The sequence below is a fragment of the Eschrichtius robustus genome, chromosome 3, assembly GCF_028021215.1.
Source record: "Eschrichtius robustus isolate mEscRob2 chromosome 3, mEscRob2.pri, whole genome shotgun sequence".
Lineage (NCBI taxonomy): Eukaryota > Metazoa > Chordata > Mammalia > Artiodactyla > Eschrichtiidae > Eschrichtius > Eschrichtius robustus.
Window position 1 is genome coordinate 138,306,459 of NC_090826.1, and position 24,349 is coordinate 138,330,807.

The following is a 24,349-nucleotide window of genomic DNA, read 5'->3' on the forward strand; positions in this document are numbered from 1 at the left end:
TAAGCAGCATCATTCTTTTGGACAGCAATTCTGTCTAAATTATACCTAAAAACTCTCTGAGATATTAACATAGGCAATTACTGTAAAATAACCGAATAAAGAAACATAGGAAATACTCTAGAGTGTTATGCTAGTTTTTTTTTTAATTCTATCATATTACCTAAAAAGGAAAAAGAAATGTCTTTATAAGTTGCATATTACAATAATAAACTAAATAGATCACTTTAAGTGGCTACATAGATTCCAATACAAGGAGAAAAGGAGAGTTGTAATCTATCAACAGGGAGTGGGGGATATAAAAGTCTTTAAATAAGAAATATTAGTAATACTAAGTCTAGAGGTTAAGCCAATAGTTCAACATTACCATGAGATTTCAAACTGCACTGTGAGCGCCTACTGCTCCGTTTGTTAGGCCATAATATCTAAGTCTCAATCCATAGCCACAGAGTAAGTATATAGATCTAACCCTGGTCTACCATTCTGAAACCCTCATCATTGGTCTCAAGAGAGATAGGGTAAAAAAAGACTAAAAATCTTCCTATATACACACACATACATATACATATGTACATATACACAAACCCCAAAAGGTAGCTAGGCATCATCCCACATAACTATAGAATCACAAATAGGTATCCCAATTTCTTTGGTCTCTTATCTTTTTCAATTTGAGCAAGCAAGGTTTTATGGGGTTTAAGTGAAAAAAACCCTGCAATTAAGTACTTAGAACATTCCTGGCACACAGCACTCAATAAGTGGCAATTATTTCTTCACAGCTTCTTCCAGTGACTAAGGCCCACTCTAAGTCTGTCAGCAGAACTCTGTGTGTCTTACCTCCCTTTTCCCTGACACAAGATTCTTTCAAAAGTGCACCTCTCAACACACCTTCAACATATGAACTTTTAGAGATTTAAAAAAAAAAAAAAAAAAAAGTTGAGGCCAAAGCATCTCTTCCTGCCACAAAAAAAGTGGCATAAGACAGTGGACACCTGCATGTGGACACTAGACTTGCAACAAATGGACTTTTGAACCAGTTTTAAGTAGAAGAGTCAATACACTATGTTTTCTGACAACTGACAATCTTTGAATTACTTTTGATCCACCACTCTTCTTAATCTCACATTACCAACAGTTCTCAAAGTGTGGCCCCAACCAGCAGCATTCAGCAACACCTGAAAATTTGTCAAAAATGCAAATTCTCTAATCCCACCTCAGACCTAAATAAGAAACTCTGGGGGTGGGACCCAGCAATCTGGGTTTCCACACTAAAGTTTGAGAATGGTTCTATATGATCTGGTGAAGTATCAACAGTGACACTCCAAATTTATCTATTCCAGAAGAAATCTGTTAAGATTGATGAGGTTAACATTATGTATTTTGAAATCTTATACGCATAGTGTATGAGAAAAAGCCCAATTTGACTCACAAAATTAAGAATATAAAAGTTCTACTAAAACATGCTTTTAACAAGAAACTTTATAACCAGAGGTAAAAATAATATAAGAAGGCACAAAAAGTTCTTAAAGGATGTCAGATGAAGGAGATTACAATATAAAAAATCATTAAATATTAACTAGCAAACAAATGTGCCAGCTTAGAATGAGGTCTCAACCTAAACTTTACATATGCCTTGGCCTGTGTTTCTTGTTCAACTTCTTTGAAGGAAGAAAAACACCGGTATGAAAAGAGTAAGAAAGACCCATAAGACAAATAATACTAAGAAGATAACATTTACCCTCAAGGAAGGCAGGTCTAAGGTGATTTCAGATCCCCAAAATTTCCCTATCTTTTTGCTGCTTTCTGAAAGTCCTTTAATAATCAAGAGTCACTTCAGAGAAAAATAGAGACTTAGACAAAACAGAGACTTAAAATATAAATGCTAAGACAATTCTACACTTTAGCATGCTATCGTGAAGACAATAGCAGCATTTGAGATAGTTTACAAAACATTTTCACATAAGACTCATGTAATCTTCACAACCATCTTGAGGTAAATAACAATGACAACAACAAAACTACTGTTTATTGAGCACTTAGAGCCTTACAAAATTGTATCATTTAATTCAACAACCTGCTGAGGTTGGAGGTGTAAACCACTTACCAATGTCAGACACAAGGCAGGATCTGAACCCAATTCTATCTCATTTTAAAACCCATCTTCTTGGGACTTCCCTGGTGGCACAGTGGTTAAGACTCCACGCTCCCAGTGCAGGGGCCCTGGGTTCGAGCCTTGGTCAGGGAACTAGATCCCACGTGCATGCCACAACTGAGAGTTCACATGCCACAACTAAGGAGCCCACCTGCCACAACTAAGACCCAATGCAACCAAATAAAAATATTTTTTTAAAATGCATTTAAAAAAATAAAATAAAACCCATGTTCTCTAAATCTCTACACTATGGCAAGATTTGGAGACAAAGGCTTGAGTTTCAGTCCCGTAACTTAACAGCTATCTGCCCTTGGGAAGTCACTTAATTCTCAACTCTTCATCTATAAGATGGGAAGATTAATATCTGTCCCCACCTATTTCAGAGTACAGCTGACCCTTGAACAACTCGGAGGTTGGGGCACCGACGCTCCACGAAGTCAAAAATCCTCTTATAACTTTACAGGTGGTCCTCCATATCCGGGTTTGGCATCTGTGGATTCAACCAACCGTGATAAAACTATAGTACATATTTATTGAAAAAAATCTGCCTGTAAGTGGACCCTGAAAGTTCAAACCCATGTTGTTCAAGGGCCAACTGTAATTGTAAAGATCAAATAAGATAAAGGACATAAAAGGTGTTCATAAACTCAAAAAAAACTACACAAATATAAATTAGTATTACCATCATCATTACTGATTTTGACAGAGGGAGTGAAGAGAAAAAAAAAAAGATATAGTATAGTAATTGTAAGGGGGAAAGATGCTGGTTTTTCTTTTTAAAGCAAGCTCAAGACCCTTAAGGAGAAACTTCAGACTTCAAAACTTACCTGGGATCTTACTGTCAATTGGGCTGTGATAAAAGAATCTGTACCACAAATTATTTTGTCACTTTTCTAAAAATACAGACACACCCAGATACCTGTAACTCATGCAGATTTGGAGGTTAACAAAAACCTAACAGCTGATTTCTTTTTAAAAGTCTGGTTCTCATAAGAATCAGTAGCCACTATACTAGGTCACCATAGTTAAAATTCCCTTGCAACAGCCTTCCTGTTCTTTTCTACGGTATCATTTTCAACCTGTGGTGCCGACATCTTTCATTCTGCAAAGACTAAAACACGAACTACAAATCCTAAATAAAGAAATCAGACCACTTAAACTGATGAGTTTAAGAGAAAAGTTTTATTACTCAAAACTTCACAATTTAAGGTTAATTTTTAATAGCATTTACAGCAAATAAGTGAGAGAAGGAAATAAAGTTGAAGTGAAATCACTCAACTGTTGTAATGTATGTCAGATATTAAAAAGACGAGGTATTCAACCCTAGATTACTAGTCACAAAACATCAGCTCACCAAAAAGGTTCAATAGCAGATTTCAGAAAAATCACACAGCACTCACCTTTTTCATACCAAAACACAGCCCAATTATTTTTATTCCTTCTAAATTACATTCACAAAAGGCATTTTTGGCAAAGCAAATTATTATAACAACTTACATATTAATAAAAAAATATTCTCATTTTCAATGAGAAAACACCATTTCTTTTATCTACAGAAGAAAAATCATGGACTCTGATAAACCCATTTCTGTAACGTACATACATTTTTACTGACTACGTACAATATTTAATCTATATTTAAACCTACATGTAGGGATTCCCTGGTGGCGCAGTGGTTGAGAATCTGCCTGCTAATGCAGGGGACACGGGTTCGAGCCCTGGTCTGGGAAGATCCCACATGCCGCGGAGCAACTAGGCCCGTGAGCCACAATTACTGAGCCTGCGCGTCTGGAGCCTGTGCTCCGCAACAAGAGAGGCCGCGATAGTGAGAGGCCCGCGCACCGCGATGAAGAGTGGCCCCCACTTGCCGCAACTGGAGAAAGCCCTCGCACAGAAACGAAGACCCAACACAGCCATCAATCAATCAATCAATCAATAAACATAAATTAAAAAAAATAAACTTACATGTAAATTCAACAGTCAGACCTAACTTTCGTATATGAAATTATGTGCTAATACCTCAATACTGAAACTCAAGACAGTGACTTGTACACTAGTTGCCAGGTTTTTTTGTGTAAATGTCAAACAACAGGTCCACTGAGAAGCTTCTGAACCTAATTGAATTTATTCATTCAAACCAGAATTTATCATGTGTTTCTAAGCAGTGGTTCTCACCTAGGGGCAATCTAGCAATGTCTGAAAACATTTCTGGTTGTTACAACTGGGGGGGGGGGGGTAGTTTGCCAGAAAGGGGTGCTACTGGCATCTAGTGAGCAGAGGCCAAGGATGCTGCTAAACATCTTAAAAAGTATAGGACAGACCCCCACAACAAAGAATGACTCACCCCAAAATGTCAATAACTGCCAAGGTTGAGAAAATCTGAGCTATAGAAGTTTATAAACACCCATCTGTCTAAAAACAGTACTCACTTAACCTTTGTTTCCTATATTATTTGCCAATTCTATTCTTTACATACTAGTCTTTGGCAACAAACTTACCCTATTCCCATCCTTTCAATCAGCTTCTAACTTCCAAACTTGTCAACACAGCCAATTTCAAAACTTATTATCTTTGACTCATCCCTATTTTTGATAATAGTAGTAGTAGTGGTAGTAGTAGTAATGGCCAGGGCCAACACATATTTAGCCCTTACTACATGCCAGGCACTATTCTAAGTGCCTTGTACATATTAACTCATTAATCTAGGTACTATTATTACCAGGTATTCTTATTATCCCCATTTTACAAATGAAGAATCCAAGGCACAAAAAGGTTAAATAACTTATCCAGGGTCACAAAGATAATAAGCAGTCAAGCCAGGTTTCAAATCCAGGCAGAATGGCTCCTAAGTATTCCAAAGTCATCCTCTCTTCTTTCATCCTCTAAACCAAATCATAAAATCCTTAAGTTCCACAAGGACAGGGGCCTTGTTATACTCACAGCAACATCCCCAGGGCCCAGTACATAATAGGTGCTCAAAAAACTTTTCTTTGTTGAATGCATGAAATATCCCTCAAACTCACCCCACCTGTTTCCATTGCCTCCACTCAAGGCCAAGTCTTTCAGCACCTCACACCTGGGTTTCTTTACATAGCCTATAAACTAACCAATCAGGTAAATGGATATAAACTCCTCTGCCACATTTTCAATAACCCAGCCCATAACCCAACGTATTCAAAGTTTTCTTCCCACTGCTTCTCAATTATCAGTAGAATCATAACATCTTAGAGTCAGATGGTACCTTAGAGATCATCCAATCCAACATTTAACAGATAAAGAAACCCAAAGATGGTAAGTGACTAAATCACCCAGCCAGGTGGAGCCAAGACCAGAACTTGATTCTTGCAATTTTTGCTCTAGGATTCACTCCTAGAGGATTTGCTTCACTCATGACAGATGTCTCTCCTCACTATTCCATCAACAAATTACGTTCATTTCAATTGTTCACACTTAAGTTGTTTCTCCTGCACAGCCTGCCCTCTTTTTCTTGCTCCATAGATCCAAATCCTATTCATCCTTCAAAATCTCCTCCTATTCCATTCTTCATGACCTCCTCCTTCTCAGAAAATCTTACGTCCTGAATAGATGCTAGAGGAAGAGGATCACTATTACCTACTGGGCCAAGTTTAATACATAACTAACACTTCCCACAAAGCAAAGCTACTTGGATCATTTCTTCCCTGAAAACTACCCATTCTTTGCTCCTATGTTTCAGGAAGTGATTTCGATACAGACTAACTTATATGGCACCTTCATAAAATGTTTATATACCTGGAAGAGAATCTCACTCACATATTTAAGAGTTAGACACGTAACTCCTGAATGGCCCAAATCACCTATATCTCTTCCATTAGGAAACTCAGGTTGTTCACAAAGTCCAAACCCAGAACTCTGATACAACTCACCTAGCAGCCACAGCTTCTAAGGTTCATCTCTTTCTCTGCATACTATCATTTGTCTTAACTTCCTCCAGAACTCCATTTCTAAGGAATAGTTCACACTTCTTTTCCTTCCTTGTCTTCCCTACACTATGCAGTACAGAATACCCTCTTTTATCTTTTATTATTTTCCACATGCCTCTTCAGTTAAAGTCCAGTTTGCTACCTCTCATCCAACCTCAACTATCCAGTCCTTTATACAGAAGTCACATCTATCTCTTCAGCCTCTCTCAGGTCTTAGGGTATTCTCAACTCCATGAAGGTTAATTTTGGTTTTTTCCCCCCTTCTCCATTCTTCCTTCCTCTAGACAAGTGGCCTCAAAAGTGGTGTGGGTGCAGCTCAGAGGAAGTGCAAAAGGATCCACTGGGCTGCAGGAAAAAATTTATTAGAACTCTTGTTGTATTTATTTTTTCATCTCATCCTTTCTTAAATTCTGTTTCTGTGTACATTTCTAAGTTACACATTAATACAGTAATAAAGATACATAAATTCTTGGGGTACGTGATCACAAGTCTGGAGACAACTGTTTTAAAAACACCCTGATAATGAGGCCAAAGTAATAGGTTCCAGACCATATAGAGAATGTAAGTATGTATGTGTGTGTGTGTGTGTGTATATATATATATATATATATGCACACCTGGCAGGAAGAAAAACTCTTGTTCGTATCCAAAGTCCTAACGATGCCCACCAACCTCTAACCCCTGCCAGCCATCTCAGAAATGTGTCCTACTCAAAAGAGCAGAACAGAGGATGGTTTGGCAAAGTCCTTCATTTCCAGTTTGAAAAAAAAAAAAGAAATTCAAAGTGCTAAGATCCTACCCTTATCTTTCCCATAGAAGGGTACTTCAGGGCACTGTTCACTATCCTGACACTGCTCATTGCCTGAGTTATACGTAGATACTTCCTAGGCCACTACCTGCTGAGATTCAGTTCCTATTTCCCAATCCCTCGAGGCACAACTCATGCTCCCTTCGCTAACAACCAATTTATACTAACACCTGGACTGAGCTCACACCTCCCTTCATCCTTCTCTCCCCTGAGGACACTATCCACCGTCTTCCCCGAGCCGCACAGTCGTGTCCCACCCAGTGCAGAAGACTGTCCATCCAAGGTCCCTAAGACCACTTCTCTTTCCTCCTCCGCCCCCGGGAGCTGCCAGCCAGGCTGGAGACGGGAGGGGGGGAGGGGTGTGACTCGCCTCCCGTGACTGGCCCAGATGGCAGCAGATTCCGCCCCCACTCTTGGGCACCCCTCCACCCCTCGAGCCCCTAGGGCTGCCTGTCTGCCTCCCACCCCGCCCCAACCCCACCTCCGGCCTCCCCCACGCCCTCACGCCGGCTCCCGGACACACTCACCATGCTGGGTGAAGATATTGAAGCCGGCCTCTGCGGTGCGCCCCGCCAGGTCCCGCCTGCGGCTGGAGGGCCTGGCTGCGCTGCTGCCCCGGATCCCGCGGGGTTGCGACTGCTGAAGCCCCGGAGCCTCCCCGACGCGGCCCACCTGCTGCCCCATCCCTGCACTTGCGTACTCCCGCGCCCCCGCCGACCCCTGGTCACATTCCTCCTCGGCTCCGGCCTCGGGCTCCAGGCGCTTGCTCCGGCCTCTCCTTCCCAGTCGAGGCCCCGGCCCTGAGCGGTCCGGCCACCGGCGTCTCCGCACCCGACTCCTCACAGCAGCCGCCGCGCTGCCTCTCGACGCCTCACAGATTCTCCTTTCCCCTCCCCATCCCGCGGCTCCGCGCCCTCAACGCTGCCGCCGCCGCCGCCGCCATCTTTAAACCACCGAGCACTGGCAGAGCGTGGGACAGAGCGTCTCCCGCCCCCCACCCGACCAGTCACCTCCGCTACTCGGTGGGAGGGCTTCCCGGCGGCCCCGCCCCGCCCCGCCCCGCCCCGGCCCCGGCCCCGGCCCCGGGCTGACCGCGCGCCCCCTTCTCTTCCGAGGGTGGGTTCGCCCCCGCCCCCCGCAGCCCCCGTGCCTACCTCACCGGCACGTCTACCGCTGCTTCAAGTCTTTCGGCCCTTCGGTTCGTTCGCGGCACCTCAGCCTCCCACATCCGAATCCGCCTTAGCCAACCCCTCCCACGTTCGGTTCTACATGCTACCGCCTTTTTTAGGGTTGGTCGGTCTAAAGCCTTCCCTGTCCCACCTCCACCTGTCAAATCAATCAGTTGCGCTGAGCGCCCCAGGTGCACAGCTCGCTCTTTAGCAGGCACGGTTGGGACAGAAAAGCACAAGGCGTTTGGTGCTTGCCATCCAGGTGAGGCTCCCTAAAATGCCCCGGAGAATTCCTTTAAATACCCTCGTCACCAAGCCGACCTACAGTCAAAAGTAAATGATATCAAATTTACATGAAGATAATAAAAAGGTACATTATTTCATTGTAATTTTTTGAAACTATTTCATAATGTTAAGTTGTACTCGCCTCGGTTGTCTGCACTCTACAGTCTCATCGGAGAAGCAGTTATGATCCGGTTCCTCATATTATATTACCATGAATTCCTCTTTAACTCGTTTACCGTGTAACCACGTGTGTTTCGGTTACCCTTACATTGCTTGACAGTAAAGCTAATCTTCCTACCGGCATGCTTAATATATAGTGCACGTGGTCAGGTCTCCTTTGATGACAAAGGAGAAAAATAAAACTACCTTTGACCCTGTTTCTGAGTGAGAACTTATCTTTAACTTATGTTATCTAAAGACAGTGACTCAGGCAGAAGAGAAATGTTTTTAATGCGCGCACACATACATATATATGTATAAATATTCATTTATCATCTCCCCCCTACTGATCATTCTTGCATGTTAATATTGATCCAGTTTTTTACATTCTCAAAGAACTTGATAATTGTTCTTTAGCTATTCATTTAGCTTCCCTATTTCCTTTATAAAAAGTATCAACTACTGGAGGTACCACACTGAAAATTTGCTTTAAAGCAGAGGATGTGGGAGCCATTGCAAAGAAGCAACAAAACAACCATTCGGAAGATAATTTTCAGGGAAAAAGGTGGATACAGCTCTCCTTTACATGTCTTTCATAGAACTGGGCTGACCTTAGATGAACCATTAATACTCACTACTATAAAAGTGCTCTGAAATTATTCCGTTGCCATCCAGGGTATGACCAGAAATAACTGAAATTGCCCAGCAAATGGGAACAGAGACACTATGCTTTAGCACTGGATACAATATGAATTTTCCATTTGGATCAAAGTTTTCCTGTGTTTAAAATACTTTGTTTTTTTCTTTTAATTCCTGAAGTGTTGCAACTACTGGAAAAAAAACTCATTGACAAGGGATAAAGGTGGTCATAGAGCCATGATTTGGTTTGTTGTTTGATTTTTATTATCTGAGAGAATTTAATCTGGGGGATAATGGTCTGGCTTCTCTACTTCTTTCATAGTATGTAATGGGTAAGTGTAGTATAGTGCAGTGGTTAAGGGAGGCACTTAAGTGCTTGAGGTCAAAACTGGGCTCAATATTTGTTTGCTCTTAGACAAATATTTAACCTCTTTGTGCATCAGTTCCTCATCTGTGAAGTGATGATGATAGCAACAGTACCTACCTCACAGGGCTGTTGTGAGAATTAAATTGGGTAATATACATAAAGCACTTAAAACAGTATTTGGCATATAAAAAGCATCATACAAGCACTCACTATTAGTACAAAAAAATGTAATGTTTTCAGAAATCCATCAACTTTTCCAGGCCTAATTTTTTTCAAGTGGTATATGCTTAGATAATAGAACAAATTCTATGGTATTTATTCATGTGAGCCCCCATCCACCACCTGCCACCTTTATTTAACTAAAAACAAAAACACCAATCAACCAATAAAAACAGGTGGAATCATATATCACTTTATTAGTCATTCCCACCTGGTCATCACCAGTTACCTGCACATGTGAACTATTGCATGTGAAATATTACCTTTGCTTAGCATATGAAGATTCCTCTACCATAGAGTCTTAAGATCCTGCCTAGACTAAAGCAAATATCTTGTAAGTGAAGATGTTTTTCAAAGTGAAATGGGAATTTTCAGAATGGGGGGGCGGTGGTTGATAGACCAGGGAGAACCTACTTACTTAGGTGCGGGACACTATTTCATCTCAATATAACCAAGCCCAGGTGACTCACCTGAGAATTACAATTAAACATTTAAAACGATTAAAACATTTAAAACAATCCCAAGTAGTACTAGCTCAAGCTGAAATGAGGGCAGCTGTGAACTCCCAGCAGATGCAGAAACCAGATGAAAAAAAGGAGCAGGGATGGTGCACAGTAGCACAGGGACAGCCTCACCTGAGCAGTGGCCGGGGGATGGCCCCAAAAATCAAACCCATCATCAACACCAACAAGGCACAATGAAGACATAGATGCTCATCATCTTTACCTTCCCTATAATCGGAGTAATACCACTATTTCCAGAAGCAGGGAACTGGTAAGCAATGCTTCACTGATCCCCATCTTTACCCATCTGGATTTCCAGGCTATTGCCACATCCTTACATTTTCTCCCATATTAGTCAATATTTCTTTCTCTATGTCTATATGGATACAGTGTTCATTTAGACTCAGATCATCTCTCTGCTGGATTCTCCTGATGCTAGCCTTTTCTTTCTAGGTTCCTCACCAACCAATTCACTAAAACAAAAATACTTCTTCCTCTCATTGCTTGGTGCTTCCCCACCCCTTCATCATGTACAATGTCTAAATTTTTCACCTGATGTTTCAAAATTATTTTCCAGGATAAGGATACACTGGATTATAATTGCCTAATGTTCATCAGCTCCTGTTCCTCAAATCCCCACCCCTTCTATAGCAGGCATATATGTTTTATCCAATAGGCCTATTTCGAGGATGTCTTCCTTTTAACTCTGACTTTTGCAATACTCAGATACTCCCCAATATGGTGCCCAAATGACTCCCTTTACAGTATTCAGGGTTCTACTCAGATCCTGCCTCCTTCTTAGGAAAATCTCAGACTTATCCATAGAGACATAATAGTTTCCCTGTACTCTATTTGATCCATACCTAAAACAACCACAGCTGGTTAACAATTATTTGCCTATAAAATTCAATTACCTCCCTCTACATCCCTAAATGTGTTTAATTTTTGACATATGGCTCAATGTCATAGGGTTAGAAAGAACCTTAGAGGTCATCTAGGATAATCTTCTGGAATTCCCTGTACAATAACTCCAATGAGGGAGCCCATTTATTTTGAAGAGTTCTAATTGTCAAAAAGTTCTTCCTAGAGGTAAACTGACACATGCCACCCTGAAACTTCCATCTGTTTCACCCTTAGTCCTAGTTCTACCCAGTAGCTACATAGAATAAATTTCACTTTTCTTCTACACAACAGCCCTTCAGATATTTGGGAGCTGTCATGTTTCTCAAAATCTTTTCTTTTACCTGTAAAATACATATGCTTGTATAGTTATTTAATCTCTGTCTATATTATCTACATGGGCTCAAAATATTTGTGTAGATAAATTGGAAGAAAAATGTATTTTCATATGTAGCATTTTTCTTCTTTTTTTAGCTTTATTTTTTTTTATTTATTTATTTTTAACTCAACATTTTATTCTATGGTACAAGTACAGAAATTTTTTACTGAGGGAGGAATGCATTGAATTCTATACCTGTTAATCTTTATTTTGCCCTTATTATCCTTTCTATTTTAAATATTTATATAAAACAGAGAAACTTTTAAACTAGTCATCAGTTATTGGGACTGCTTTGTGGTTTCACAATTTTCACACAACTTATACCATTTTATGGGCCAGCACATATCCAGTAATGTCCCTGGGCTTTGTATGCTTGTCTTCTCCTTGTTAGGTTTATTCCCAGCAATAGGATTACCTGTATCCAGAATGCCAATTGAAACACCAAAGATGGACATCATGACAATCAGTAACACCGCAGTCTCACAAAATCGAACAAGATAAAGACCAATTGTGGTAGCGAACATTGACACCCGCAAAAGAAGAAAATGATTCATATTGTCAAAAAGAACTCCACCAATCACAGAGCCACCCAGATATCCAAAGGCACGGCCCACAAAAATCAGAGAAAGACTGCTGATATTGCGATTCACATTTGTTGCCAAATCTTGAAACGTTGGTCCCAGTATAGCGACACTCATTCCCTTTTCACCGTGATGATTGTTTCCTTTGCTGTGCGGAAGCTTTTTAGTTTGATGTAGTTGCACTTGTTTATTTTTGTTCTTGTTGCCTGTGCTTTTGGTGTCATATCCATGAAATCATTGCCAAGACCAATGACATGAAGCTTACCACATTTTGCAATCATTTGTGCTATTCTGCCAGTGTTGGAGGGTCTCCCGCAGAAGCGGGGGTGGCCGTGGCTCACCGCAGGGACAAGGACACTGGCAGCAGAAGCCCTGGGAGGCACTCCCTGGCGTGAGCCCTCCCAGAGTCTGCCATCAACCCCACCAAAGGGCCTGTCGGCTCCAGTACTGGGTCACCCCAGGCCAACAAACCCTTTTTTTAGCTTTATTGAGATTTAACTGACATATAACATTGTTTAAGGTGTACAGTGCCTTGATTTGATACACTTATATACTGCAAAATTATTACTGCCATAGAGTTAGCGAATACCTCTAGCAGGCGCATAATTACCATTTCTTTTTATGGTAAGAACATTTAAGATCTACTCTCTTAGCAGCTTTCAAGTATGTAATACAGTATTATTAACTATAATCACTATGCTGTACATTAGAGCCCCAGAATTTATTCATCTTGTAACTGGAAGTTTGTACCATTTGACCAATACCAATCCTCCTCCCCCTCCCCGCTCCCCCCAGCCCCTACTAACCATCTTTCTAGTCTACGTTTTTATGAGATCGGCTTTTTAAGATTCCACATATAAACGATATCATACAAGTAGTCTTCTTTCTCTGTCTGATTTATTTCACTTAACACAAATGTTGTTACAAATGGCAAGATTCCCTTTCTCATGAATAAAATTCTGTTGTATATACAGGTAAACCTCATTTTATTGCACTTTGCTTTATTGAGCTTCACAGATTTTGCATTTTTTAACAAATCGAAGGTTTGTGGCAACCCTACATCACACAAGTCTGTTGGCACAATTTTTCCAACAGCGTTTGCTCACTTTGTGTCTCTGTAGCACATTTTGGTAACTCTGGCAATATTTCAATCTTTTTCATTATTATTTTCATCATTATTATATTTGTTATGGTGATCTCTGGTTAGTGATCTTTTTTTAATAAATTTATTTATTTTATCTATTTTATTATTTTTGGCTGCTTTGGGTCTTCGCTGCTGCATGCGGGCTTTCTCTAGTTGCGGCGAGCAGGGGTTACTCTTCGTTGCAGTGCACAGGCTTCTCTGTGGTGGCTTCTCTTGTTGCAGAGCACAGGCTCTAGATGCACGGGCTTCAGAAGTTGTGGCACGTGGGCTCAGTAGTTGTGGCGCTCGGGCCTAGTTGCTCCGCGGCATGTGGGATCTTTCCTGACCGGGGCTTGAACCTGTGTCCCCTGCAGGCGGATTCCTAACCACTGTGCCACTGTGGTTAGTGATCCTTGATGTTACTACTCTGACTCACTGAAAGCTTAGATGATGATTAGCATTTTTAGTAATAAAGTATTTTTTAATTGAAGTCTGTATATTGTGGTGTTTTTTTAGACGCAATGCTATTGCACGGTTAATAGACTCCAGTAGAGTGTAAACATAACTTTTCAGGTAGACTGGGAAACCAAAATATTTGTTTGGCTCACTTTATTGTAATATTTGCTTTATTGCAATGGTATGGAGATGAAGCCATAGTATGTGCAAGTATTGCCTGTACATACCATATCCTTTTTATCCATTCTTTTTAAGCTGTTTGCACGTGCAGTACTTTGGGTTTTATGTATGGTTTGTCTCTGCATTGTTGTTGTATTAAATCTTTAAAGGCCTATAGAGTGCCAAATACAGTTCCACTTACAGATCTACATTTTTAAAGTTTTTTTGGATGACAGTGAGGAGGAGGATTCTTATCTGGCTGGCATAGAATAAGTCATTATCTTTGAAGATAAGGAGATGGATTAAATGACCTCTTGTTGTTCCCTTTAGCCCCAAGGGTCTATGATTCGATACTTCTTTGACTAAAAAACTTTATAAATTATTAAGAGACTGTTTCAAACAATTGGCAAAGTGCTATATAAATGTTACTAGTAGCAATAATATCTATTCATTTTAAATTAATAAATTAGTACCACTCCTTTTCTATGGTAATAATGAAATAGCTGACTAAACAATCCATTTAACATGTAGCCTACCACTAATTAGTGTAGTGGAACTGAGCCTGGTTTAGAATTTATGTGAAATGGGTTTTTCTTTCAGTTATCTATTGCTGAATAAGAAACAATTCCAAAACCTAGTGGCTTAAAACAACAGCAATTTATCACTTCTTGCAATTGTGTGGATTGTCTGAATAGTTCTTCTACTGATTTCACCTAGGCTCACTCATGTAACAGCTTTCAGCTGGAGGCTCAGCTGAGATGGAAGGTTGGCAATTCACATATCTGGCGTTTGGTGCTGCTGTCTCGGTTCTCTTGCATGCTGTCTCGGTTCTCTTGCATTGGCCTCTTGTGGGCTGAATTATACCCACCTCCCTATTCATATGTTAAAGCCCTAACCCCCAGTACCTCACAAAGTGACTGTATTTGAGGATAGGGTCTTTAAAGAGGTAAATAAGTTAAAATGAGGCCCTAAGGGTGGGTCCTAATCCAGTATGACTGATGTCCTAATAACAAGAGGAAGTTTGGACACAGACACGCAGAGGGACGACCATGTGAAGACAAAGGGAGAAGACAGCCATCTACAAACCAAGGAGAGGTCTCAGAAGAAACCAACCCTGCTGACACCTTGATCTCAGACTTACAGTCTCCAGAACATTGAGAGAATAAATTTCTGTTAACTCACCCAATCTGTGGTACTTTGTTATGGCAGCCCTAGCAAGCTAATGTAAACAGTCTAACCTATTGGAGAACAATAGGTATATTAGTTTGCTAGGACTGCTGTAACAAAGTACCACAGGGTGACTTAAACAACAGAAATTTATTTTCTCATAGTTCTGGAGGCTAGAAGTCCAAGATCAAGGTGTCAGCAGGGTTGGTTCGTTCTGAGGGCTGTGAGGGAGAATCTGTTCTCTGCCTCCCTCCTGGTTTCGGGTGGTTTCCTGGTAATCTTTGGTGTTCCTTGGTGCATAGCATCACCCCATCTCTGCCTTCATCTTCACATGGCATTCTCCGTGTGTGTGTGTGTGTGTGTGTGTGTGTGTGTGTGTGTGTACTGTAAAGACCCTATTTCTTTTTTTTTTTCTTAATGTCATATGGTGAGGTACTAAGAGTTAAGATTTCATTGTAAAGCAACTATACTCTGATAAAGATGTTTAAAAAAAAAGAGCTAAGATTTCAACATATGAATTTTGGGGAACAAATTCAAGCCATAACACTGAGCTTCCTTAAAGCATGGTGGTCTCAGTATTCTAAGAGAGCAAGAGCGGAAGCTGTAACATCTCTCGAGTCCTAGTCTCCAAAACCCTCACAACATCACTCCCACCACATTCTATTAATGAAAGCAAGTCACAGGCCAGCCCAGTTTTAAAGGATGGGGAAATAGGCTCCACCTCTTAATAAGAGGACCAGCAAAATATTATGGTCATGTTTTCAGTCTTCCATAGGGTCTTATCCTTTTTGACAATTAACTAGCTATATGGCCTTGGGCTAATCATAAAAGCATAGATTCTTAGAATCAGAAGGGACCCAGGCCAATCTTATTCCCACTACTGAATAAATTTCCTCTGCCTCCTTCCCACTCCCAAGGTCTCCTTCTCTTTCCATTCTAAGGGCTGCTCCTAGGTGAACTCATCAAGCCTCTGTGTCTGTACTTATGCTGTTTCCTCTGTCTTGAAAGCAAATACCCCTCTCTTTTATTTCCATCTTTTTATTGAAGCATAATGTTCATATAGAAAAGCATGTGTGTGTGTACTGCTTGATGAATTTCACAAACTAAATGCACCCATGTCATCAGCATCTCGGTCCAAAAGCAGAACATTACCAGTACCTCAGAAGCCTTCTCCATGCTCCCTTTCAGTCACTATGCATTTCCTCCCAACTCCACAAAGGTAACACTATACTGACTTTAATAGCATACATTGATTTTTGCATATTTTTGTACTTTATATAATGGAATCAGACAGTATGTAATCATTGTGTCTGACTTCTTTCACCCAATATTATGTGTTTGAGATTCATTCATATTTTCATTTATAGTTGCAGATCATTTATTTTTCATTGCTGTGTAGTATTTCATTGTATGAGATTATAGTCTACTTTACTTATCCATTCTATTGCCGATGAGCATAGTTTTCATATGAATATCCTAGTACATGTCTTCTGGTGACCATAGATATGCATTTTGTTAGGTATTTTTCTGGAACAAAGGATATGTGATGTTTAGCTTTAGTAGATACTATCTAATGGTTTTCCAAAGTGGCTTCACCAATTTTACTCTCACAAGTAATGTAGGAGAGTTTTGGTTGCTCTAAATCCTCACTAACACTAGATATTTTCCACCCTTTAACTTTTTAATCCATTTCATACTTCTTTTACTGTCTAACTCCTATTTGTCTTTTTAAGACTCAGCTTAGGAGTCACCTCCTCCAAGAAGGCTTAACTGACATGCTGGATTAGATGTCCCTTCTCTGGGCCCACATTAACCCTTATCTGTGCCCCAGGCTTTAGAAGTTACCGGTTTAGAGTTGTTGAGGTTAGTATGAAGGACAAACTGGCCCATGTGTAAATCGAAACCGGTCTTTGTAGCAGTATCTATCAATACATATACTCAGTTCGTAAACACAATATACATACTATGTGTACAATTCATATATTCTTTTACCTAGTAATTCCTAAAAATTACTTTTACATTTACACAAAGATACATGTTCAAGTATGGTCACAGTATTGGTTTTGTTTGTTTTGTTTTGTTTTGGCTGTGCCACATGGCTTGCAGGATCTTAGTTCCCCAACCAGCGATCTAACCCGTGCCCCCCTGCAGTGGAAGCCTGGAGTCCTAGCCACTGGACCGCCAGGGAATTCCCACAGTATTGTTCTGTTTGTTTGTTTGTTTTTTAAGACTTATTTATTTATTTATTTTATTTATTTTTGGCTGTGTCAGGTCTTAGTTGCGGCATGCAGTATCTTTGTTGAGGCATGTGGGATGTTTTGTTGCAGTGCGCAGGCTTCTCTCTAGTTGCAGTGTGCAGGTTTTCTCTTCTCTAGTTGTGGCGCACAGGCTCCAGGGCGGGTGGGCTCTGTAGTTTGCAGCACACGGGCTCTCTAGTTGAGGCACACCAGCTCAGTAGTTGTGGTGCATGGGCTTAATTGCCCCGCAGCATGTGGGATCCTAGTTCACTGACCAGGGATCTAACCCGTGTCCCCTGCATTGTAAGGTGGATTCCTTACCACTGGACCACCAGGGAAGTCCCACACAGTATTGTATCTTTTTTTTTTTTTTATTCCTAATTCTACTTTTTTTCTTTTGAATTTTTGAATTTTATTTTATTTATTTTTTTATACAGCAGGTTCTTACTAGTTATTTATTTTATACATATTAGTGTATATCTGTCAATCCCAATCTCCCAATTCATCCCACAGTATTGTTTCTAATAGTGAAAAATTGAACCCACAGTAACTGTTCATCAACATAGGAATAGTTAATGTGATACTAAGCACTGGTTGAAAAAAAAGAATGAAATAGGTATATAGGGCTTAAAAAGATCTCCAAAGTTTACTGAAAAAAAAAAAAAAAGCAAGTCACAGAAGAACATGAAAACTTCTCTGGATGGGGTAATGGGGAAGAGTTACCAGAAAAGGGGGGAAGGGGAATACCAGAAGTGCTACCATTTTGTCTGGGCAAACTTCAGCATTTGCTACAATGTTTATGCCTTCCTTCTGAAAACTCCTCTCTGAATTTCCTTACCTATAATATGAGGTTAATAATAATGTATACCTTCAAGGGTTTTATGAGGAGTTAATATATGTGAAGCTCTCAGAACAACACAAAATTGCCTCAGCCCCCCAGCCATAGTGATTGGTCTAGGGATGGTCAGCTGACCCAAGCTTGGCCAATTACAGTCCTCCCCTGGACATTTTGGAATTGGAATTGAGAGAGGCCAGCCCCTCTTTGAGAACTTGGACTGTGAGATGTAAAGTGCAAGATATTTTGGCAGCCATGTTTCCTCTCATTTGGAGCAGAGAAGAGGAGGGAATTGATATGCAGGGAGAAAAAGCAAGCATTTATATTTATACTCCATTTTTTTTCTTAAGTTAGTTTGAGCTGTTTTTCTGTTATAATCCTAATCAATACAACCAATACAGTGAATACAAATGCCATAAAATACCATGTTTATTTAATGCATATTACTCATCCATAAATGGTAAATTGGAGAATGCTGTCTGTAGAGCATGTAAGTTGTGCTACTCCATTAGGATCTTTCCCAGCATGTTAATGTTTTGAAGTGATCAGTAATAAACTTTCTCACAACTGAAGAGAAACCTTTAGCAATAAATGAAGACCAAAAAAACGCTGAAAATCTCATAGAAGTGCCGTCCTTTATTGTACACACAAGTGTCTTCCTTTAGTGAATAACTGACTAGTTTAGTGGCTTCAAGAACTACTATATTTTCCATTGAGCTATCGAGAAAAGCTGCAAGTGCAGATGGAAGAAGCTGCAAAGACATTTTCGCATGTTTCCCTTAAGAGGGTTTGCCAGACCTTCCTCAGCTTCCTTGTTTCCTCTCCAGCTCCACAACTATATCTCTTGTGAGTCTGCTTTCAGCAAAAGAAGCAAGCTGAACTTACTTCTTAATGTTCCCTCTGCCTAAAATGCAGTCCTTTTTTCAGGTTGCCTGGCTAACTCCTACTTACCTCTTAGCTCTTAGCCTAAGTCTTCCCCTAGGAAGACTTCCCAAACCCTAGTCTAGGTTAGATTACCTCACCTTAAGGCTGCTACACACTTTCAAAGCAATTCATTACCTGCTACCAACACTTATCCCACATTATTGTAATTACCTGTTTAAGAGCTGTCTTCCTCACTAGATTCTAAGTCCATGAGGGCAGGAAGTGGGTTGATCTCATTTACCAGTGTATCCCCAACAACTTAGTACAGTGCCTGGTATACACAAAGTGGCCATTAAGTATTTATTAATAGAACATTAGAAATCTCTACTTTCTATCTTTTCTACAAATAATTTGTCAAATATATTTCTTTTGAAAACGTAAATGGAAAACTACCAGAGTAATAAATTCTCGTTTCAGGAGACTTAGAAAATGTATAAAATTATAAAGAAGAATGCAAATGTTGTCTATAATACCACCATTCAGATATAAATATTTTTGGTGTTTTTCCTTTCAGTTTTTTCCTTTTGTTTGTGTATGTATATATACACACACATACACATTTTTGTTAATTTTATCTTAAAATAAATAATACACAACTTCCTCTGTCCTAAGAATTAAAGTAATACAGAACATAGATTAAGAAATGAAAGTTGTCCTTTAAGCCTCCCCTTAGTTGTTAAAAGTTGGTTCACTTTTTTTCTGCAGCTTTATTGAGGTATAATTGACATATAGCATCGTATAAGGTTAAGGTATACAATGTGAAATGATTACCACAATAAGGTTAGTTAACACATCCATCACCTCATATTGTTACTTTGTGTATAGAGGCGGGGTCTGCTTTTTTCAAGCAAAATTGGGATCATACTGTATGTACCAGTGGTTTTTGAATTTTATTTTACCCTGCTCCATAGTAAAAAAGTATATTTTACATTACAATTCAGTTATACACACACATACATGCATGTATGTTCACACACATACACACACATACATTGATATATGACTGAACTTTAAAGTTTCAGGAAACAGTGCTTACTCTTGTGATATACTCATATTCTCTATTCTAGGCTAGTCTATATTCATTTGTTTCTTCGTTTGTATAAACACTATACCTACGGAGGGGCAGGTTGGAATGGGTTGTCAGAGCCCCAGCAAGGTAAAGGAGAATTCGTGTGGGGAGGACAGCCAGCCAGTGGGGAGAGAGAGTGTCAGAGTCCAAGTGGGGTGAGCAGGGCATCTCCATGGAGAAGCAGTCCTGCATGAACTGTCAGAACCTGAATATTGTGGGAAGTGCCACCATGTGGAAGTGGTGGCTCAGCAAGGAGTGTCAGAGCCTAGATGCCATGAGGAGAGTATCCACATCAGGGAGGAAGCAGTAGTTATGGGAGATTCGTTACCTACAAGGGGCATAATCAAATAAGTAAATTTATTCATAATGTCAGCCAGGTTTCTCACTATCAGAGAAAGGAGTTACAGATATAAAAAGAGAAAAAACTAAAAGGAACCCTACGGTGTATTCAGAACTGACTATTTAACTTATAGAGCTCTGTGCAAAATGGAAATGTGGGGTCCATTGTTCAAATTTAAGAATTTCAAGATAGTGAGAGCAGAGCATTAAACCAAGTGCAGCTGTCTTTCTAAGTGGGGGACCCTGTGCAACCACACAGGTCTCACGCCCACGATGCCAGCCCTGGGTGTATGCATGTACATAGATGGAAATGTACATCTGTTTTTATTACTAATTATGAAATATGATATGTAATTTAAAATATATAATATTCCCTACTCTATCCATGAAAAGATTTAAGATCAGAAACACCCCAATAGCAATAGCACATCTAGTGCCTAGATCTTGGCTTCTAAATACAATTCTCTACTAAAAGGAACCAGAACATCTTAGAGAAATGGTCTGAAACAGGTCTGGGGCAGGAAAATAGCTGACTCTAGAGCTATGCCAGAAGGCAATGCTCAGAGAAGGTGGGGCATGTCAAAAGAATGCAAAGGCTAGCTTGAATGGGCTCTCATTTACAAATCTGGAAAATACGAGCATCAAAATAAATAATTAGGAAAAAAGTAAATATAGTCAAGATAATGGAATCCAGGTTTCTCACTATTTGAGAAGGATGTTAGAGATATGGAAAGGGAGAAAACTATTGAATAAAATAGGAAGCCATGAGTCCATACTTATATAAATTAATATATAAATAATTTGAAAGTTTGATAAGTCACGAGTTATGTACATGTTTCAAGAACCTCCCTACAAAATACTTATTAATAAGTAATTATTAATCAAGAGACACTACAATGGAGAAGACTGGCAGATACCATCTTAATTAAGTGATCAAAACAAATAACATCACCATGACTAATCAAATCATGCTCCCGCTGATAGGTTGCAAGGAGAGAACATGGATATTCCTACCAAAAATGAGTCTGGATCTAATCATCAGGAAATACTGAAACCCCAAAATGAGAGATATTCTACATTCTGTAATCTGCAAAAGTGCATGATGAAAGTCAAGGGAAGACTGGGGAACTATTTCAGAATGAGAGAGACTAAAGAGGCACCACAATCTAAAGGCAACATCATCCTGGATTGGTCTGTTTATTCTAAGAAACATTTCGCAAAACTTGAATAGGGTCTGAAGTACAAGGTACCTATGTATGCATGTTAATTTTCTGATTTTGATAGTTGTGATTATACAAGAGAATGCTTATAGGAAATACACACTAATGTACTAAGGAATAATGGCACATCGCATCAGCAACGTACTCTCAAATAGTTCTGTAGACAAAGAATGTCACCTGCCTTTTCAGTAAACAAAGCATATTGTGGCCATAAAGCCATCAGCCACTGCTGCAGCCACCCCCGATGTGCACCCTGAGGGGAATTTGGGATGGAGAAAAACAGGATACTGGCCCTAGATAGTTAAGATGCATATCAAGGGAATACATTTAACAAGCCCAGACTCTTGCATCTTCCCATACATAGAAAAACACTAAAGTCATTAACTTGAGACGTTTGTTTTTCGTGTGTGATTAGCAGTAATCTTTTGATGTTCGACTACATTTTTTTTCAGCAAAAATTTCTATGTATCCTGGCTCCTCCCTTACCTCTTTGGAACAGTCGTCAGAGCTGTCTGAGAGGCATCTTCCCGGGCTATAGTCCTCGGTAATGTCCTCGAATAAAACATAATTCTCAACTTTTAGGCTGTGCATTTTTTTTCAGTTGACAGTTTAAATGCCTTACCAAAAAAAAAAAAAAAAAATCAACATATATGGGTCTATGAATTTACCCTCATTGACTAATCTAATAACCTTATCGAGAAAAGAAACAATGGTACTTTATTTTTTTCGTATTTTAATTTTATTGCATATAGTTGGTTTACAATGTTGTGTTAGTTTCAGGTGTACAGCAAAGTGATTCAGTTATACATACACATATATTCATTCTTTTTTAGATTCTCCTCTCATATAGGTTAGCACAGAATATTGAGTAGAGTTCCCTGTGCTATACAGTAGGTCCTGAAACAAGGGTACTTTAAAATGAACAACGGTACATTAGAATTGTTCTTAATGAACAATGGCTGTCTTCAGTGGTTACTGCTTTTTTTGATATACGCTGACAAGGTATCTATTAATTAGCTTTTGGTTAAGAATTGATTTTACAGTCTCAAAGGAACATATTTCTGAAAATTGATTATTGACATTCTCTTTGCTTATGTCTTTCTGACATTTTAGGGATTGCTGCCAGTACTAGCGTGATCAATGGTCCTAGTTTGCCAGGGTTGTAGCACTGAAAAGTCCCACTTAATGGGAAACCCCTCCACAGGACACAAAGTTTCCACACTGGTGCAACAGCTTGGGGGAAACCTGCAAAAGCCTTGTGGCAGCCCACAAAAATAGAGTCTGAAAGCAACACCGTTTTTAGGGTCAAATGGCTCCAACACAAACTACCCCACCTGTGTAGTCACTGGTTGCTGTTTTTACTCCTGAAGCTGATGTTGGCAACCTTAATTACCAGTTCACAATAATGAATCATCCATTGTTGCCTTGCTAGGAGTGATACAATTTAAGTGGGCAATTTAAATGCCTTGTAACAATCCATTTTTGGCTTTGCCTGTGGATTAACTATTATGCTTTGTATCAAGATAGTACTAGTTTAACTTTTAACACTGGGAATACTGTGAATTTTCTAAGAATTCAGGTAATGAAAAAGAACAATTACAACACCTACACCCGCATGATCTAAACATGAAAAAGAAAGTTAGACAACTGTGTTATTTTAATGAGAGGTAGATGGAAGGAGCCATACAGCACGATTAAGAAAGTAAATAACCAAAACAGAGCATACTACGCAATTTGCAGAAAAGAATTTGGAATTGAACATTGTGAAGGGGAAGTGAAAGCTCTGACTCTGAGAATCTCACAAATCCAGAGTGAGAAAGGCAAGTACTTCTAAATCAATCAAAAGTTTTCTCCTCTCCCCTAAAGACATCAATACTCAGTCTAAAATAGACTGAACTGAATTAGTTAGGCCATACCAAACAAGTTAACATAGATTAACATGCATTATTGTATCTTTTCCTAAACACTTTGATATAAAATAAACACATTTTAAAATGTTTTATATGAAATTAATAACACATATGTGTATAGTTTACACACACACACATATATTTGGGGAGGGGGGCAGTCTGGTAGGGCAGTATTCCAGTCTGGCTCTCTAAAAAGTTGGCCACTCTTGTATTGGCCATTCAGTCACTAATTATTTATTAAGTTCTTACTATGTGCCAGATACTGTGTCAGGGTCTAAGGTTACAGCTGTAAAAAGGCAAAAAAAAAAAAAAAAAAATCCCTTCTCAAGAAAACTATAGTCTAATGGGGTATTCAGCTGAGATAACAGACACTATAATATATTGAAGTGCTAAGAGAGAGGAAATGACCTAAGAGCACAGAGGCAGGGCAAGGAAGGCTTCCACTAGAGTGGGAATCTGGAAGATGAACATGAGTCAGCCAGGGGAAGCTGGGGGTTGGAGAAAGGGCAGAAAGAAGCATCCTCTGGGCCCTAAATAAGGTCAGTGAGAGCAGGGCACAAGTGGGGAGCTATGAAGTTTTCTATCAGGTTTTTTTCAAGCATCAGCAAATATTTGTGAGTGTTTGCTGTGTCTCCTATGAGAGATACAAAGAACAGTGGATAATCATGTGAGTGATTACAATACAGTGGGAATATAAGACTTAAAAAGTTAAATATCAACACAGGAACAAAACAGCACAAGAGATGTCACAAGTTAAGATACAAATTCAGTTAACATTTTAAGTGATTTA

General features: G+C 39.6%; 1 protein-coding gene across 2 annotated transcripts in view; it reads right to left on the reverse strand.

Annotated features, from left to right (window-relative positions):
• Nucleotides 1-7,851, reverse strand: part of ABL2 (ABL proto-oncogene 2, non-receptor tyrosine kinase) — a 124,384-nt gene extending 116,533 nt beyond the window's left edge. For both annotated transcript variants that reach the window (XM_068541317.1, XM_068541315.1), the window contains exon 1: nucleotides 7,447-7,851. In XM_068541317.1, coding sequence (XP_068397418.1) covers nucleotides 7,447-7,603 — 157 coding nt within the window. In that variant the 5' untranslated portion in view covers nucleotides 7,604-7,851. The remainder of the gene's footprint in view (nucleotides 1-7,446) is intronic.
• Between the last annotated feature and the right edge of the window lie 16,498 nt (nucleotides 7,852-24,349).